The 21,377-nt window shown below is 32.2% G+C and overlaps 1 protein-coding gene across 8 annotated transcripts; it reads right to left on the bottom strand.

The window, feature by feature from the left end:
* Window positions 1–1,084: 1,084 nt before the first annotated feature.
* LOC134710129 (uncharacterized) lies at window positions 1,085–20,946 on the bottom strand. 8 transcript variants are annotated; one of them, XM_063570340.1, is made up of 8 exons: window positions 8,834–8,961; window positions 8,091–8,238; window positions 7,718–7,732; window positions 5,828–5,991; window positions 5,231–5,322; window positions 4,731–4,940; window positions 2,909–2,961; window positions 1,085–1,367 (listed from the first exon to the last, which is right to left on the bottom strand). In XM_063570340.1, the coding sequence occupies exons 1-8, from the start codon at window positions 8,896–8,898 to the stop codon at window positions 1,347–1,349; spliced, it is 768 nt and encodes a 255-aa protein (XP_063426410.1). In that variant the 5' UTR covers window positions 8,899–8,961; the 3' UTR covers window positions 1,085–1,346. The 8 variants fall into 8 exon arrangements, with proteins under 8 accessions (XP_063426410.1, XP_063426413.1, XP_063426414.1 ...); XM_063570344.1 differs by lacking the exon at window positions 2,909–2,961 and adding an exon at window positions 3,717–3,759 and having other exon boundaries at window positions 1,087–1,367; XM_063570339.1 differs by lacking the exons at window positions 2,909–2,961; window positions 8,834–8,961 and adding exons at window positions 2,745–2,835; window positions 20,802–20,946 and having other exon boundaries at window positions 1,276–1,367.
* Window positions 20,947–21,377: the final 431 nt, after the last annotated feature.

Genomic DNA, 21,377 nt, shown 5'->3' with positions numbered 1-21,377 from the left:
TCACATGTCTATCGTCCTTGACCTCATTTTCATGGTTCAGTGACTACTTGAAAAAGTTAAGATTTTTTGTAATGTTAATTTCTCTCTTATTTTGAGAAAAAGGACAACTATATTTGGTATGTGAATACTTTGCAAGGTCCTCATGTCCGTCAGACAGTTTCCACTTGACCTCGACCTTGTTTCATGGATCAGTGAACTAGGTTTAGGTTTGGATGGTCAAGACCATATCTCATACTATAAGCAATATAGGTCTAGTATATTCGGTGTATGGAAGTACTAAGATGTGCATGTCCAACTGTCCTCATGTTCATGATTCAGTGGTTAATGTAAAGTTTTTGTGTTTTTGGTCTGTTTTTCTTATTCTGTATGTAATAGGTCTACTATATATGATGTATGGAATGATTAAAAGGTGTACATGTCTAGATGGTGGTGTCATCTGACCTCAACCTCATTTTCATGGTTTAGAACTTCAGAGGTCAAAGTAAAGTTTTGTAGTCTTGGTCTTTTTTTCTAATACTATATGCAATAGGTCAACTATATTTGGTGTATGGAAATATTTTATGATGTACAGGTCAGTCTCGCAGGATTTAGTTGATTTTGACTTCATTTTCACTGTTCTGTCATTTTTCAGTGTTTAGCTTTTGTGTTTTGGTCTGTTTTTTATTAAACCATAAGCAATGGGTCAACTATACTTGTTGTATGGAAGGATTGCAAGCGGTACATATCTTCCTGACATGGTTAATCTGGCCTCAGTTGACTGGTTCATTGGTTAATGTTTAGTTATTTTTGGTTTAGTCTGTTTCTTAGAAACTATAAGCAATAGGTCAACTATATTTAGTGTATTGAATGATTATAAGGTGTACATGTATTTCTTTTTCGGTTGATATGACCTTGACCTCATTTTCTTGGATCATAATAGGTTTATGTGATAGTTGTAGAAAAGCTTTATATTTAGGACTATCATCATAATATCAATGATTGATATAGAAGGCAAGACATTTCAGCGTGTGCACTCTAGTTATAGAAGGCAACGATACCAATAATGAACAAACAATTTAGTATTTAAATATTTTATTTACCAGTGTGTATAAATAACTTAGAATCTGATCAAGCAAATGTCACAGGGATGAGCAATATCACAGAATATTAAGATTGACTAGGGTCTTCTATATAATTTAATAAATAACATAGCTTTATACAAAAAGTTCTTTAAAATTGGTCCTGGTCAGATCGTTCTGGTGAGCAAATATGACAATTTTACAATAATTTGCATTGCCTTGTTGTTGTTTTTTTTTCTAAATAAATTATTGACGTAGTTTAATAAATTTCTTCACTGGCTCGTCCTGTTATCCAAAGACTGGGTGCCACTGAAAAATATTGGAATGATAAATTTGTGAAAATAGATCATAAGCAGTTTGATACATGTACTTTTTAAAAATCTTATTATCAACAAAGGCAACAGTTTAACTGAAAAAAACAATAAAGAAAAATAATAAAAGCAAGTCTATTTATGCATTCATGTTTAACCTAAATCTCAATAGATGTACAACCAACAGCTTAAATATATACTAGTATAATATTGTGGAAAATGTTTCCAACGTATATTGTTTTTAACTCTTGATGGTTCTTTAAAATTCAATAATGATCAATACTGCTTTTTCCAAGATGTAAAAATAGAAATAATATTGTAGACTAATGATTCCGTACTTTGGACAATATATATTGCATTACTAAGGGGTAAATCGCAAAAAAATCGACAATACATAATGTTGAAATCTCCTTTTCTCATGTGAAACTGTAAAAAAAATCAAAGATTGCTCCATCGAGACTTATATAAATAATATATAGGTATGTAAAAAATAATTATACAAGTTTAATGTATAACGTCCATTTGTATATACCACTACCGGCCATATGTACGACACATATACATAGATTGACCCAACTCATCATGTTGTTTTTAAGCTTTTTTGGGGTAAATTATTTTAAACATATGTGTAAAGTTTGTGTTTTGTCTGGATTTTTCTTACTCAAATTTCTTCCACAAATATATGGATTACAGTACTATATGCCCGATTAAACTTATGATATAACCTATGACATTTTAAAGCTTGAACATTTTTTTTTATTTGGACCGTTTTTGTAAATGTATCAAAGGTTTGTCAATTATTTTTTTTTATTTTCGTCATGTTTTCCCCACAAAATTGGGAGTTATAATGAACTTTGCGACTTTTGGAGTGAAATTTAACAAAAGTATGTCTTATTCTTCTTGCACTTGACAATCTGCAAGCTAACAAAACATAACATATTCAGTGAAAAAAATAATTTTTATATCTTTTTTATTTAAATCCATTAAAAATATAAAATGAAATCGAAATCGAAAACGATTAGTCGCCTGAAGAGGACTGTTATATATACAACCTTTCAAAATCACCTGTTCAGGAAATTTCATTATGATAAAGTATACATGCATAGCAAGTTAAAAAAAAAACTGCAGTTTCAATGCATGTGAAAATCTGTTATTTCCTTGACATATGACATAAAGATGATATTATACATGCAATAAATAATAGAACACACCATGCAGTCAGGTTTCTTACAAATAAATTCGTCCTTACGCAATTCATTTCATTGTTAGCTAGCAAAACATTCCTGTATATACTGATATACACATATAATTCTCGGATATTAAAATCTACTTGTTTATATGTTAGTTGATAAAACACATCAAACATTCCCTTTACCAAAATCAGTTCAATCCAGAAAGAGGATTAGGGAGTGTTCCAGCCACTCCCAGCCAGGTACCTTTGGCTCCAATAGATTTCCTTAATCCAACTGTTAATAGCCAATCAAATGAATTATACCATAAATACAACCAATCAACATTGCCTCTCTAACTAAATACTACCGTTATGTATCTATCATTAACTAAACTATCTAGTAAGGTTTCGTCCCATTCCGCTAAAATTTCAAGATTTTCCAATTTTAAATTATTTAATTCAATACAATCTAGATCTTACTTTCAGATATTATTATTTTATTTCTGATTGCAGAGGGAGACATTTAATATGTATTAGATATAGATTATGTTTTTCAAGAAACATTTCTACACACTATTGGTTTTGCCGTACATCAATCATGTCTAAACCCGTCTACAGTGGCCTAGTTTGTACAATTAAAAATACATACTAAAATGCTACTAAATAAACGGTGACATTTGAGGACATAAAAAAAAATCTGATAAAAATTGTACTGTGTGTCAAGTAGTACTCAAAGAAAGTAATTTCAGAACCAATTGACTAATAATGATAATTGTTTTTTTTTTTAAATTTAAGGAGTCACATCTTTGCAATCCAGGAATTTGAATTGTGGTTGTATTTGTAAGAGAAAGTCTTATGAATTTAAAGCTTTATTCCTTAGCTTTATTCTCATCCAAATAAATATTATTCATATATTTTTTGAGAAATCAAACGAAAATCTCTTCCTTGGTTGTATTTGGCACACAGTATTAAAAAAAATAGGAAAGTGCAAATAAATTGAATGCATGCTGTGAGACCAACACCTCTCCCAGTTCTAATCTACAGTCCTTTCCCGTGATAACGTCCCACAAAATAATGTGAGTAATATTAAGGTAGTTCTAATCTACAGTCCTTTCCCGTGATAACGTTCCACAAATACGGTGAACAATATTCAATTATCTACAAAGTGGGATGTACCTGACTGGTTAACAGGAGTATAATAATGGGGCTCTAGTGCGACCTGTTTTAAAATGATAAAATAATAAATAAATATTTGGTTTGTTACCGTTCTTAATTAATGAAAGAGTAATATACCATTTGATCTAATAAAAGGTGCAAAGAAAAATGCACACAAATACATAATAAACTCACAGCAACTACTATAATGGGTTCATCGAAGTTTGAATTATATTTAAAGGTTTTGCGTGTATTCAAATTTATTCAAATTCTACCATCAAGTCAGAAAAAGCATGGGAGAAAATAAAACAAAATACCGTCCTTTGATTGTCTGAGTACATAGCTCTCTCATTCAAAATATTGGAATTAAAGGAAGAGAACATATTCTCGCCTTCGCAAACTAGCTATATACAAAATTTCGTTAAATTTGACTTCGAGAACAAGTGAGGTCAATTGGACATTGAGAGCAAGTAGCCGTTCAATCTGACCTTGTGAACAAGTTGCCGTTCAATCTGACCCTTATAACAAGTTGCTGATCAATCTGACCTTGATAACAAGGAGCCGTTCAATCTGACATTGTGAACAAGTTCCTGTTCAATATGACATTGAGAACAACCCATGATGCCACACAATCTGAACGGGAGAACAAAAAAAAGCGGTTCAATGTATCCTTGAGAACAAGAAGCTGTTCAATGTGACCTTGAGAACAAGAAGCCGCACTATCTGACCTTGAGCACAACCAGTCGTTCAATCAGGCTGAACTTGAGAACAAGTAGCCAACACTATACGATAAATACAATCCGATAACGGCTTTTCATTGGGTTTTTTAAACGTAACTTTTAAGCAAAAACTTATAAAAACATTAATTACCAATGAAAAATGAGTAAAAATCCGTTCGACCAGCCCTACCATTCTAACTTCGGGCTTAACGCACAAAGGCGAGAACAATTTCTCAAACAAATTTCTCACTAGCTGGTAAATTTTAGATTATTTTCATGAGATTTGAAACAAAACTTGTTTGTTAAAAAGACTTACGATCCATTGGCTTATTTTGCTCTTGATACCAATATTTAAATCCATTTTTGGCATGATCATAGTAAGTAGAATTGTATTTTGGTTTCCGTTTCGTGGCGGATGGCGCTCTGTACATTGTCCTTGGATTAGCCATGCTATTTGAAAAACTTATTTTTTGAGCTGGTTGTCTCTTTGGTAACATAAAATTGTTGTCTACCTGTTTAACTGTACCTGGAAAATAATGTTTATAAAATATTAGTAATTATAGTGGTAGTGTAAAATTCAAAGTTAAAAGACTTGTCTATCGAAAGTTTTGAATCTTTGAAATAAAACATACGGTGTGATGATATTTATTATAGAGTAGCCCAAAAAGGGTACATTTGCCTTACTTTAACGGTAAACAACGGTTTCATTAAAAAAAACATATATACTTTGTTTGAAAACTGGCAATATTGCTACCATTTTTTTAATGATTAATAGGGTAAATGATGTACTGTGTTTGGATTTAAAAATGTGCGTACCTTCTACAAAAGACATATGAGATCCTGTGTTTGCAAAACAAGAAGTTATATGACGCCATCTGCCACCAGCTCGTCCCATTCGGTTAAGATTCCTAAAAAGGAGGTACAATTTTCAATAATTAAGCATTTTCTATTATAGACCAATACACATATATTTTTATCAAGTACTATTTGCGTTACGAAAAATTGTGACTTTTGATCTATACATGCCCAGTTTTAGTTCAACTATCTTGCTTGACAAGCGCTATAAACAAAATAAATTAGTCCGTAAACATGTTCTTCCACAGTATAAAAGATAACGGCAATATAAGATAACTTTTTGTTTATGTTGGATGTCACACATATTCGTCAAAATACACGGTTGAAAAAAGGGTAGGCAACAACTTATTTTTATGCGTCAATAAGGAGCGTTTTGCCAACAAAAAGCGCGTCTGGTGTACAAAATAACAAGCCTAGTATCTTCGATGAGATTAAAGTTTTTTTTAACTTACTTATAAATAATCCATTTATGTATAGAAAACAATATGGTATGTCTCTTATCGAGAAATCTCTAATACCAGAATCATTTATAGCAATGAAAAACAATAGTGTCATTACATGTCTGGACTTTGAGATCTGTGAAACAGCCGATTGTAATACTGTCTTGTGATTGGATCTAGTGGTTCCTCTGTCCTGGCAGGCATGGTCATCTCTCTCTGTAGTCTCATTGGGGGTGGGGACGAATACCGGAAGTCGTTATTATATCCTAATCTGGATTCTGTCTGTAATATAAATATTCAAAGTTTATATGTACGCGAGTAAATTAAAGCAGAATTTGGTGGCAGTGCATGAATGACACAGCGACCAAGGGGAACCAGTTTACCGAAAAATGTATTTGTGGTCACCATAAAACACACTTTATAACAACGGCGAGCAATCATTAACACCATATGGCATAAAAGAAAATAGCCTTTGCTTTGCAAACGAGTAAGGTTGTATGTTATGTTTGACAATGAGACAACTATTCAACAGAGTACAAAGAACTATGAACAAACCCAATATCGTTTAGAAACATATACAACTAGTACAAAGCCTCGAGATAACAAAAGGTGAAGCAATACAAACTATCAGAAAACGAACAACCTTTTTTTAAATAATAACTCATACTCGTCTAGTCTAACAGGATATTCAATATACATCGGATTGAGCATTGACCATGAGGTTTCGACAATGTTAAAACAATTGCGAATTTCATTTTGTTTCTCGAGGTGTTCTTTTTTAGATTTTGTCCATTAATAAAAACTAACCATCACCAAGTGTATGAGGTGGACATTACACTAGAACTATTTTGTAAATACCATTTAAAAGTCGTTCACATAGGTAGTTCACATATACAGTTACATGTCCTTGCTTTTATGAAATAACACCAAAAAAATGTTAAACGGCAAATGACCCTGTACTAGCTGCTAAAACAAAAATCTTGTACGATAGTTTGTGATCAGTCATATAGACGTGTTGATGTTAAAAATTCATGCATATATACGTGTTATAGATCGTTATGAATGTTTAATGAGTAATACCAATTAGAGGTGACAAGACAGCAACCAAACAACACAAAATAAACTAAGATATGAATTTAAACTTGAAGAAATGGTGAAAAGGCTTGGATTGGTTTGAAAGATATCTACAATAAAGTTGTGATAATGCGTTATAGAGCCATAGTTTTAGTCTTTGGCATAAAGCTACAAAGACATTTTTAAATCGTTCTCTAAGACAACGCTCAAATTGTAGATTCTAAATAAACGAAATGGTGTTTTAATGAATCAAGATTTTTTTTATTTTATCCATCTGAAAACTGTCAAACAACAGACGTATACAAATCAAAATCTAGCTTTAGATCCAGTTTTGGCTGTAGCTGAGTAGTAAGTAAGTGTACTAATCTAAATAGCTTGAGACTTATACATATTTCACTGCATATTATGCCAGTGTTTACTGTAATAGATTTGAATCTATGTTTTGGCTGAAAAAGGTATTAATTGTATTTCCAATTCAGGTGCTAAGTTAGTGAAACCACAACCCCAACACCTAAGATGACTGATCGGATACGATTTTAAGAGAAAACGTTTTCAAAAGAACAGAGTGAGTAGAAATTGAAACAATACCATAAATTCACAGTTCTATATATACTTTTGTCTAATATAGATTGCAAAAATAGCAGTTGCTTCTTTTATGAAAGAGTCATTAGAACTGAGGAAAGGAGACGGCAATAACTATTTTTAACATGTATTCTATTATTATCGAGTTTTCATTATGTTTGTTTTGTCTATGTATTTGCCATGACCAAAATTGATTTTTGTTTGTATTGCAAATAAAGTTATGTATGAATATCTGTACTGTGGTGTGGGCTCTTTCGAAATGGAAAATTAGTATAATTGACTTATGTTTTTAGCTGCAAATTAAAGTCCACACATTAAACCACTTTTATACCAAAATTCACAAATCACATACCTGATCTTGATAATCCTGAAACAAGACATTTTCTCATAGAAAACATACAAACATATATAGCTCTTCGTCTTTTAAATAAAATTTCCAATTTTTTTAAATTTTGGTCTCGAGCATTACTAAAGATATTGATTGTCAAAATGGGCATCAGCTAATGTTATAACATAGAAATTCCAACTTTAACCAAAACAGTAAATACATATAGATATGTATACTACACGAACTATAAAATTTAGAATGAAAATGGGGAATGTGTCAAAGAGACAACAACCCGACGATGTACAGTCTCAAGATCGAGAAATCCGGACAACTTTTTTAAAATCAAACATTCAGTAACTTTTTAAACATTAATTCAATCATAAAATAATTGTATTACCTGTGTTGCGTTGTTAATCCTTGATCCCGGTCTCCCCGGGGTAACACGACCGGGTGTATAAGCACCATATCTGCCTGTAGGGTTTGGAGGGGGTGACGGACAGTTGACGTCTCCATACGGGTCTTCTTCATATACATCAGATGGATATCTGTAAACAAATATTTTAAAATTTATCAATCTACATTTGATGCTTTGCGTTTTATATCCTGTTGGTGTTTTTTTAATGCAGTTGCTTTGATAAGTGCATCTACCAGATGAAGTTGAGTACCAGAGTTCAGCCAATTCCCGACCTCTTTATCTTGTAGGAGAATTATCCTAGCAGACCTAGCTAACTCCAAATTTAAAAAAAAAATGTAATAGAAGTCTCCCAACATAACTTGACTTACAACGTCAACTATGAACTATATAGCAACCCGTCGTAAGAAGGCTCAAAATAACCCCGACGTCCGGTCTTGACAGGTTGGGAATATATTCCACGGACTGATAAAATCAACATAGAGAAACAAACTTCTTACACAAAATCATCAATGAAATAATATATGTCATTACAAGGAGGAAGACTAACAAAACATTTATATACACATATGTTGAGGGGAATAAACATGTTTTGAGAAAGATAACCACTTCCCTTTTTATCACGGTCAGTTGCGAATAAAAACACTACGTGAACTGCACTAATCTTTCTCTAAGAAATAAAACCCTACCTGTATGTTCCAGTCGTTTGGTAAGAAATAAAACCCTACCTGAATGTACCAGTCGTTTGGTAGGTAACGGAACTAGCCCTGTGGATCGGGTCATATTCCATCATCTCTATCAGATTTAAGAACTATTCGTACTTTTGATATATATCCCCTTGTCAATATCAGTTCTGTAAAGCATGTCTGATTACTTATTTATGTTTAAAGCTTGTTAATTATTAGGTTTTGTAATACGGAATACACCAGGGAATACCTGGACTAACTGTTATATCGTCACCTATATATGATAATGTCTGGCTTTTATGTTATTTAAGACAAACATCAGTATTGGTTAATTATGGTCCTAAACAAAATTGTACATGGAGCAACTTTATGAGCTACATATGCATCTACTTTAAAATAGTGCATTTGAATGGGGCTATCGGTAACAACTTGAACTAACGGCCATCTCCCTAGCTCTTGCATGTGACCTGATTCAGCGACGATTTTTCCGAATACCAACTATCAAGTGTTTCTCACTTGACAACTCGCAGTTTGGATTTTTAATATATACATTTTTAGAATAATAAAAGTGATGACAGACCAGGTGATCATTCCACAAGAGGGTCACACAAACTGTTTTTGGTCACTGCGCTTTATATAAATAAGGCCAAATTAATATAAAAACAGAGTCACAAAAATCTTATACTAAGAACCGGTTAAAAAAAGACGGATGTCTTGCTCGTTTGACAAGATCCCACCATTCCAAGTCCTCGAATTTAAAATTTTCAAAAAGGTCATAAAAGGCCACAAAAATGTGGTTCCCAATTATGGAACAATGCACTTCTAGCTCTTTTTTTTTAGTTTCGAAGAAGATCTCTGTAATTTCATTTCTTGTAGTTCTCTTGACATGACACTCTACTATCCGACTTTTTTTATAAACTCTGATCTATGAAATCACTATTGTTGGTGTTTTCAACGCTACTCCTCATACCAGATATTCCCTAAACGAAGGGGACACACATTTTAAATCTTATCCCATGCATGCTATTTGTATCCACAAAAATCCCGCCCCCTTTTTTAAACAACAGCTAGAAAAATATCGTTGTTGCCTAAATGTAAATAAACAATACTTTAGGTATTTATTTTTATGAATTTATCACACAGCCCCCTATAAATTAATGTTCGAGATTAAATCTTTAAGAGTATTTACATAGTAGGAACCCTGTGTTTTTGTACTTTAAATTTATCATTTACACGTATCATTGTCGCATTCTTTAATATTTTGGAACAATAATTACAAAAGATATGGTATTGTCACTGTTGTAAGATTGTACAAATAGAACACAGATAACCCGAAATGACATAATAGTCGGGTGTCCATTAATACGGATTAATTTTCTATGATGTTTGTACAGTTGGTAGGCACGAGCACAAAAGATCGATTTTCCATGTTATATCTAGGGACAGAAGGTCGGCTACCTAACCGACAGTCAGTCATATAGATTTGATAAATCTGTCAACACCTACTTCCAAATTCGGAATTAATCCAAATACAGAACTCGGTCTGTGTTTTTACCAAGTCATACAAAAGCCTGATATATCAAGCCTCGATATTCTGCATAGCTTTATTGCGTCCCATTGTTGTCGATACAATTATATACTAGTAGCAGTGAAAGAATTTTCAGAGGCATGGTCAAATAAAAGCCTCGACTCTGCATAGCTTTATTCATGTTTATTGCGTCCTACAATCATCATAACATTGAAAGAATTTTAAGAGGCACGGTCCCTCCTGGTTAAAATAAATAAACATGACAGTTTTAATATGCTACAATTTTAACACTATATATATAGTCTTGATTATTTATGGGTTTGCATATGGAATGTTGCTAACTTAGGTCTCAAGTGTTGCTATAATAATTTGCAAAATTTTCAGAGACACGGTTCCTGCTTATTAACATTAATTAACATGGTAGTTTTAATATGCTACAATTTTTAACACCAAATGTCTGTTATTTATGGCGTTGCTTAGGGAATATGGATAATTATAGCGTATCAAAGTCTGAACCTATGTTAGATCTTTAACTCGAGGCATGCAATTAAATTAAAACTATTATAAACTTTTAGACGAACTTTAATATACACTATTGAAATAATTTTAAATGAGAAATAAAACTAATTGTTTGATTTATCACACAGGTGTTTTTATAAAAGAAATATATAAACCACTTTTTGATTTGTTATACTGAAATAAAAGGAGCTGTTGGGTATAGTTCAATGAGAGAACAATCTTAGAAAAAATAGGCGCCGACAGCTAGGGACACCTAAGGTTTTCAATAAAACACAAGAGCGTGTACAGCTAAGCTGTAACATGTGTAAATCGTCCCGAATTGAATCAAAAGAAATATATAAATCTCTTTTTCATTTCTTATACAGAAATAAAAGGAAATGTTGGGGTAAAGTTCAATGAGAGAACAGCCAAAGGAAAATTAGGGATCAAGAGTTAGGACAACCTTCAGTCTTCAATAAAACACAGGAGTGTACAAAATATGCTATTAAAGTTGAAAATCTCTCCGAATTGGTAAATAAAAATGTGGATCAATTTAACAGAAACAATCAATTAAATATCTGCTGCCGACACCCAATTGTGCAAATAATGAAAAGCCGTAAGATATCACATACGAACACTTCTGAAGAGTTTCATGACGCATATTAAATAACAAAGTAAAAAATCTACATATATACACTGAATTCTATTTGACCATAGATGTAATACCGTAATACATCTATGATTTGACTTTTATTGATTAAGCTTTCAAATGTACTATATGAACCGTGATTTGGTTCGTACTGCTTATATGCAAGAGGTTGTGTCAATGTGCGTGCAGCCACGCCCACACGCACAGAAAACCCATTTCGATTCTTCTTTTTGTATTGTATCATATCTGTTATTGGCATTTTTATATAGCATTGCGACCGACGTTGACAGTCAGTTAACGTTCCAATCTGATTCTACTAAACGATCCATATATATTGTTGCTCCTGGTTCAAACCCTTTTTGGACAGTGCATTGCCATCTGTGTAGCAGACGGCTGAAACGAACATACCAAATACGCTATTCCTCGAGTTCAAACAAATATTTGATATATTGCATGCTCTCAATTGGGAAAAAACGAATTCACAAACCATTATGTAAATATTTAATGTTAAAATTGATATTTTGGTCTGTTATAAAATTGATCTTTAGAACGTGATTATGGATAATAGACTTGTCCAATCAATTTAACACGTCATCAGAAACAAAATGTTGAATAATATTTTATTTGAAGTGTTTATATAGCGCTTAACATGCATACAGCAAATGTAAATTTTACTTTCCATACATATAAACTGTACAAGAAAAGTGTCTAAAGTTTTTTTAAGTATATTGAATACTTCCGATCCATTAACTCTGTACAGTCTGATAAGTGTTTATTCAAAAGTTTTCTTTTTGAATTATATAAATTAAAATTGCTTTGTAAACTTTAAACTCTATCAAGTGTTGAATAGTAAAAAAAGTTTATTTTTTTACTTGTAATTGCTGTACCATGAAAAGTATAGGTGAAATATATTGTATAATATCATTGGAACTTTAATTAGTTTTATATATCTTTGATCTTTTCCGAATGTAGCATGAAAGTGGGGTTTTTTCTGGGTTACGATTCTTTCAATCATTTCTTGAATCATTTCAGAAAGTCATAAAAAGCAGATTTCTGCACGTTACAAATATTGCAAACGATATTGAATATATAAAGGAGTTGAATATTTGCGAACAAACATGACGTTGTACGCTTGATTTTTATAACAACAGATCAAGTACGTTCAGTGAGTTGTCATGAGCATTCTTTAATAAAGTATTGTTTTACAAGTGTTTTTCGTTTGTAATACTTATATAAAAGCCCGGATGTTCCAAGGATAAAATGCAGGTTCAAACAGTATGTCTCCATTCAAATGCGTTGATCGTCCACAAAAAAGGGATTTCAACCAACGGACCCCCCCCCCCCTGGATAAACCATTGGACAATTGTATAGTACGTTCTACTTTCTTTAATCAAAATATTGAGATCAAGAAAGATGAGTCTTGTATTAGTACAATGAGTCTAAGCCGGAGACTTGTAAATGTAGTTACGACCAATTGACCGTCTATTTTCTGCATGATAATCCTGCCAAATACATCATATTCACATACTGTATACAATTTAATCATTATTCAGCCAAAAGATTCCCTTAAACAACCAAGTCCCTATACTCAAACCCCCTACACCATACATATCACACTGCTTTATCATGCACATAATACGTTATAACTATTTCGTACATCTAACAATTCGTTTCCCTGTACGACAAAATAATAACTTTACTTATATGAACAAATCATGAAAAAATTGCAACGAGTAGACAAAAGTTTTGATTTAAGAATAGACTTCGTAAGATAGTTTACGAGGTCCTCTTTTTAAACGATGGGATAGTACGTCCCAATTCCACATCACCTAAAACACCTTCCAAACATATTTTCCAGGGGAACTCCTGTAAGGCGAAACAAATATATATGTTGAAAATCCTATACCCGGAACCTCATCCAAGATACCAAGTTACCACTTGTACTTCTACTAAAAATAATATTCCACATATCAAATAATTATCTCGTATACTCATACTCAAAAACCCACCCCATAAACCAAGCCATCGGCTTGTACTTATACCAAAAACACTCTCCCATGAACCAAGTCACTATATCAAAGACTAGCACTATCATACCCCTGAAATACAACGTGTTATAGTAGTCTCGGCATTCCGTTCAATAGTCCTTCTATTTTGTTATTTAGCTGCCGTACATTTTATGTTCCACATATAAAAAGTGCATTAATAACTGTGTATATGATATATATATAGGACAGATAAAAATATGATCTTGTAACAGTAAAACGAACTTACATATCATAGCCTCTCATTTCATATGAAGTATATGGTCGTCGAATTTGTCCTGCCATCTTGTTAAAGTTCTGTGTTGTCAAATGCGAGTTTAATTTCAATTAATATCCAATGTTTTCAATCGATCTTCACGCTTCGACGTTTATCATTTGTCCAGTGAAAGTTTTCTTCTTATATCATAAATATACCTTTTATTGTTGTAGATTTTTAGTTGAATTTATCAACACAATTTAAACCTCCAAGATTATTCATAGTTCTCTATACTATCAAGTAGAAGTATACGATAATTTGGGCCAGTTTATTAATTTTAGGGGGCTTTGAGACCGGATAAAAGTTACTAGGACAATGATTAAAGCGAAGAAGAATACCTTATTGATATATTGGTGTTTATTTTATTAATAAATGACAAACTACCGGAAAAATTGACAAATTTAAATTTAATTTTTAGTTCAATTTAGTAAATATTAATCTTGAATGCGACTCCATTTTACCTTAGATTAAATTTCAATAGATCTTAACTACCGTTATTGAAAGGTATTCAAGCGGGTATTACAAAAGCTAGCTTAAACCTTTTTACGGATTAATCTCCGACCGTTCCTCTTGCTATTAATTAGGTGCAACATACATGTGCACCACGCACACATGAAAAAAGAGATTAATTTTTATTACAAGGGATTATCATATTAAGTCGATTTGTCTGGTGGTCCTTTACGTAGACTCGGATTAAACAACAGTACAAAGAGGGTGGAATGTACACATTCAAACACCCGATTATACATTGAAAACTTGAAATTAAATTGTGAAACAACTTTTATGGAACCAATTAACCAATATTCTGTCAAATATTTTTGAAAATCGGTCTCCTTGTTTTATATATTCTCATTTTGAGTACATGACGGGTGCCACATGTGTGGAGCAGGATTTTTTCATCATTCCTTAACCCTTTAGATCAACCCCGTTTTTTAAGGCGGGGGATAGGGTTCGTGTTTTTCAGTCTTTACTTTTCTGTGTTGTGTTTTGTGAACTGTTGCTTGTCTGTTTGTCGTGTTCCTTGTTGGCCATGGCATTGTCAGTTTGTTTTGACTTATGAGTTTGACCATCCCTTTCGTATCTTTCGACTTTTGCGTAAAATGAGAATAGTAAAACGAGAAAATACAACACCGAACACCTCATTCCCATAATTGTGGTCGAGACTGGCTATTTGCATTCTCTATGTCGGCACACACTATAAGTAGCGTTTTGATATTTTAAAACATTAAATCGTATTGTTAAAACTGTTCATCTCCTGTCTCCTGGTACACAATACAACTGATTAAAATAGTCAGTACTTGGAAGCGATTTATCCTACACATTTAAAGAGCATTTGACTGGTACTAGCTGCTAAAGAGACCATGGTTTGTCCGGCTATCTCCTGCTACATAGTTTTAGTCATAACTTTGATACTTTGTTTAGAAGTTTCTACACATATAAAAGATGTGGGCATCTTCACAGGATTTTGATTTTTTTTATACTCTGAAAAGCTAGATATTTGAATTTAGTAACTTTTTATGTCTTAAAAGTCAGAAAGGGTGCTAGATATTCACAAACCGATATTAGGACGTCATTTCTCCCCTATTTGGATTTTTATTCTTCTTTGAACAAGTTTGAACCTTCCGTGAGTCATTTACAATACAAAACTTGGCCTACTAATTAATGCATTATTTTTAATCTTATAAACACCTTCCAATTGTAATTTCCTAAATCTCACGTTGAGTTGCATTTATAAGATTTCAGTTCACCTGCATTGAGTTTTATTTCCTTGCAAAAATGTGTTTAACTTTGAACGAAGTAGACAGTATCGAAGGTTGTTGTTGGACAAAATCAACAAAACCGCAACCCAACCAAACGATCGCCATACCTGATTGTATCTACGATTGGCAAGTGCTTGCTGTAAACATTGTTGTATAACGGCGCTATAATTTCCCCGAGACTGAGTAGAAAAATATTCAGAGGATATCAAAGGGAGACCAACAAAACCGCAACCCAACATCAGAACATAACCAAACGATCGCCATACCTTATTGTATCTACGATTGACAAGTGCTTGCTGTAAACTTTGTTGTATAACGGCGCTATAATGTCCCCGAGACTGAGTAGAAAAATAGTCAGATGATATCAAAGGGAGACCAATACAATCGTGAGACAAACAAAAAAAAGATTATAAATACGAGTTACAAAACCAATCTACAAAACACTACAGAATAAACTAAAGACTACATAAGCACCGGAAGCGACAGTTAGCATTCCTGCTTTAAACGTCAGTTGATAAGTATGCACAGTTAATATAGAGACGACAGAAGACATGATATAAGAACAAAAAAGTCATTTCTAGCATCTATAGAGGTCAACATAGAGTCTTAAATACCTATATACTTTAATATAACTTTTATTGGTATGTTTTTCAGAGACAATTAAGTGCCTGTGCTTCAGTAATAGGCATGTGTATATAAACAATATATCGAGCTTCAGTAAAAAAACACGATGTATCTTCACTTGTGTTTATATATTTGACAATGTTTGATATGCCATCAATATCAAATGCCTAAATGACATTTGCGCACAAATACTGCAAAGGTGGCCACTTAAGAAGTCCAGAACTTAGGACATGTAAATGACATATGACTCAGTTAAACTAGTTTTCGAGATCACAGTCAGATTTGTGACACAACACATGGTTATTTGGAATAGTAGTTTATTCAAGCCCGTCTGGACCAGTGTCCATAACGGACGGTCTCCTTAATACAGTAAAATACACAAGTATATATACAGAATATAAACAGTGTCAAGGTTTCTATTAATTTGACCATTATAGTCTTAAATTAAAAGATACAGGGATGAATATCTATTAAGTTGACTCTAATTGACATGTTTTGGCCAACCTGGAAATTAATGATCAAAGAATACACGCATGTCCAGTGTTTTAACTAATTGTTATTGCTACATGTCTCCACATGGTATGCAATACACGTATGTCCAGTGTTTAACTAATTGTTACATGTCACCTCATGATCTGCATGTAAATATTTCATATGCAGTAGCGGTCAATTGAACAACCTTTTACAAGGTCATGATTTTCTTAATAGATATTCCCCTGTATTTATTTTATTCAATTTAATAAACATTTTAAGAATATATAATCATCAATATAAATATAAATATATTTTATATATATTTATATATATATTTTTCGCCTATCATATTGTCACATTCCTCCCTTTCTTAAGAAATATAATTTATATTTTAGTTAAAATCGGTGACAATATGAATGCTTGCAAATTTCCCTAAAAAAAACAAAAATATTCATAAATAAAATCATTTCAAAAGTTCAACAACATCTGAATGTTCAGCAATGTATAGTTCATACAATTCTTGTGTGAATAACTAAGTTCGTAACATCATCTATTGGAACTTCTTATTCCTAGAAAAAGGCGCAACCATCAACTGCTGACCGTCTTCATAACCCCGACTCCAGTGAACTGCTCCTCTGATCGTCGTTGTCAACTCCAACAATTCATTTGTTTATCTGCGACACCAATTCCCGTCATTTAGAAGTTCTGCAATCATTCCGACTTGCATGTGATCCACCATTCGTCGTTTATAACTTCGACGTATCCACCATCCGTACTTCATGTGATCCACCATCCGTACTTCATGTGATCCACCATCCGTCCTTCATGTGATCCACCATCCGTACTTCATGTGATCCACCATCCGTCCTTCATGTGATCCACCATCCGTACTTCATGTAATCCACCATCCGTCCTTCATGTGATCCACCATCCGTTCTTCATGTGATCCACCATCCGTCTTTCATGTGATCCACCATCCAACCTTCATGTGATCCACCAGCCGTACTTCATGTGATCCACCATCTGTTCTCCATGTGATCCACCATCCGTACTTCATGTGATCCACCATCCGTTGTTGATTTACTCCTAACTGACCTAGCTTACCTACTCTGTTAATTCAGAGTCCCTGACTAGGTTGCTCAGTTATCACCGGCTGAAACATTACAGGAAAATCTACCTGTGATGCTGTAGAACGATTCCCTCTACCAATATAAAGTTATGTGATCGTATAGTTTTATGTACATCTAAACGTCTGCGTTGTGTCCAATGATCAAAGCCAATATCCACTACTGGATAATGGTTCTTAGTGGCTGGTTCTAGTAATGGTGCAGAAGCTATTTCAACATCTCTGTAGGCAGTACCATCGCCCTCAACATCAGTTGACACCATTTGATTGCCACCAAGGTATCGTGTGACTATTTGAATCTCTCTATTACTAAATTCTCTTGGCTAAACACCTATTATTAAACTTAAGAATATTTTGATAACAAATACCTATAAATATAGCAACAAAAATAAATTAATGAATTAATGCATTTACTTAATTTGATAGTTCAAAGTCGTTCTCAAGTTCTAACTGCTTCAGTTTTGAAAAAATAAAGTATCGATATGTTATCTATTTAAAATAAGAATAAAAAAATTAAACTCAAATACAAAAACAATAAACTAATAAGATAAACTTTTCTCTAGTATTAGTACTGAAAAATTGTTTAATAAAGGTTTGACATTCAACCAACACTTTCCTTCCTTTTTCATAAACAAAGCTGTGATTCAGAGATTACTGATATTTATAGAATTTCTTAACAATCAACAATTTTTCAGCGAGCAATCTGAAGCGAGAATTAGAATGATTAATAAAAACAAAATTATCTTATATACACATATATTTATTTATTATCACGAAGCCTACTTCTACGACATGTAAGTCGTTCATTTTATGAAGATAACAAGAAATGTTTGAGAGAAAACTTAAAGTTAATTCGTCTTTCTTTTAGACTTATGACTTCTTTTGAATTATAATTTCATCAACATATATATTTTGACTACTTTCTAAATTATGTCTATCAGAACTATTATCATTTGTCATATCCCTTAAACTGGAATTTATAGATGACCTATGTTCCTTTATGTTTTCTCATTATTTTTTTATTTTTTTTTTTGGTTTGCTAATTTTCATTTAATTCAATCAGCATCACATTAAAATATTTGCGGAAGATGTATCGCGTCATTGTTTATAACGATTAATCATATGATACTTATTTCCATATTTTAAATCCTAAAATGTTTTCTATGAAAACATTTTCATTTTTAACCCTCACTATAGATTTATGTTCTCTATAAATAATCCTACATTTTATCTATCGCTAAAACTGTCAATACTTATAAAACTTATAAAACCCTACATTTCCCTAAGAGTGGACTTACCAATTATATCAATTTTAATCATGTAGATGCTATTTTCTTAAGATAGGTCCGTAATTCTTTAAAAATACCACAATAACTGTGCGAAAATAAAGGTTTGGATTCTAAATACCATAGAATATTTTGTTTCTCTAAACAAATGTGCTTACGCACTTACCAAACTGCGTCAACCATATTTGAACAACCATATGATTATAACATCGCAGAAATACCCTTAAATCCGTCGCCAAAAGTGTTCTTATGAAACTTTCTTATACCAATGTATATAGGCGCGCATATTTTAGAATTACAGATTGTCTCTTCAGAAAACAGATCAAAATATGAATCAAAAATTAAATTATTATATTCAAAATCAAGATATATTAAATGTTTTGATATCATCATTATTCGTGCATTTAAATACTTTAAAATATAACCAACATCTTTAAAATATAACCAACATCTTTAAAATATAACCAACATCTTTAAAATATTTTTACCTATTTTTATTTAATTCTTAAATATTAATATTCAAATGTTGTTTTTTTCTTATTTAAATATCTATTCTGTCTTTTAAAAAAACTGCATATAAAAACTTCTCATTATATCATTACAATATGTACGCAAAACTTATATATTGACTTATACTATCAAATACCTACAAAGTTGCCAGTCTTTTATATTGACTAAAACAATCAAATACCTATCATAAGTACCTTCACCCTTATCATAATGATTACATAAAAAAAAATCAATAAAAAAAATAAAACCTTCACCATTGATTTATAAGAAAAATAAAAAAATATCTACATTTTCGCTTAAAAAAACAAAACATTATCTGATAAACATTTTTTTTAATGAGTTAATCAGCAAATTGATCATGAACAATTGTGCTCACATCTGATACACCTATTCCTAATTTGTCTGATTTTGAACCATCAAAGCTTTCAATCGAATTAATGTCTTTTTTAAATACCTTTAGAGTGAAACTTTGAACTTGTGTTTCTAAATTTTGAAAAACAGACCCTGCATTAAATTCTTGTGTAGCCATTTTGAGAAATTAAGTAAAGAGTATCAAATAAAAAGTCACTTTACCTTAATATCCTTTGGTCACGGTTAACCAAAAATAGCCACATGTGACACAACACATGGTTATTTGGAATAGTAGTTTATTCAAGCCCGTCTGGACCAGTGTCCATAACGGACGGTCTCCTTAATACAGTAAAATACACAAGTATATATACAGAATATAAACAGTGTCAAGGTTTCTATTAATTTGACCATTATAGTCTTAAATTAAAAGATACAGGGATGAATATCTATTAAGTTGACTCTAATTGACATGTTTTGGCCAACCTGGAAATTAATGATCAAAGAATACACGCATGTCCAGTGTTTTAACTAATTGTTATTGCTACATGTCTCCACATGGTATGCAATACACGTATGTCCAGTGTTTAACTAATTGTTACATGTCACCTCATGATCTGCATGTAAATATTTCATATGCAGTAGCGGTCAATTGAACAACCTTTTACAAGGTCATGATTTTCTTAATAGATATTCCCCTGTATTTATTTTATTCAATTTAATAAACATTTTAAGAATATATAATCATCAATATAAATATAAATATATTTTATATATATTTATATATATATTTTTCGCCTATCATATTGTCACAGATTGTCAGTTAGACGATATTTTTTTCAGCGGACATACTTCTTAATATTGAATTAATTAAAAAGCAGATTTGCAAATATTTTTGTAGCTTACCTTGACCATTTCATTGTGTCCATCAACCTTTGCATTCGATTTTTTCCCCTCCCCATGGCTATAGCACATTTCTCAAAAACACTTGTTACCACCAACAAGGCTAGTTAAAAGACTGGCGATGACAACTGGATAAAAGAATTGTTCTTTTTATCTAATATCTTGCACACATTAATTACAAAATACTTAAATGAACAAGTGTTAATAAACGGTTAAAGGGATTAATTTGAATCGGATATGCATGGAGTGCTTAAATTTATTGATCATTTCCCAAATGCAGAACTTGGCTCAAGAAGTAGATTAGTAACTTTGGAATCGATGTGCATATAAAGCCGCACCAGTTTTCGGTTCATAAGATTTGTTGCACTAATTTTGGATCAAACAAAGTGTTGATAAAGAAATGTTACCACCAATCTAATCCCAACCGATTTCTCGACGCTCTTGTTCACTCGACATACCCGCAGAAAACGGTAGCTATGAGAGCTCGGGGTTTTAACAAGATTGTGTTTCCCGTTTGTAAAAGTTTCACTTAATCTTTATCTAAACGCACAGCATGGCTTATTTCTAATAATATTGGGA

This window comes from Mytilus trossulus, chromosome 3 (assembly GCF_036588685.1).
Source record: "Mytilus trossulus isolate FHL-02 chromosome 3, PNRI_Mtr1.1.1.hap1, whole genome shotgun sequence".
Taxonomy (NCBI): domain Eukaryota; kingdom Metazoa; phylum Mollusca; class Bivalvia; order Mytilida; family Mytilidae; genus Mytilus; species Mytilus trossulus.
This window is presented reverse-complemented; position numbering and strand designations above follow the sequence as displayed.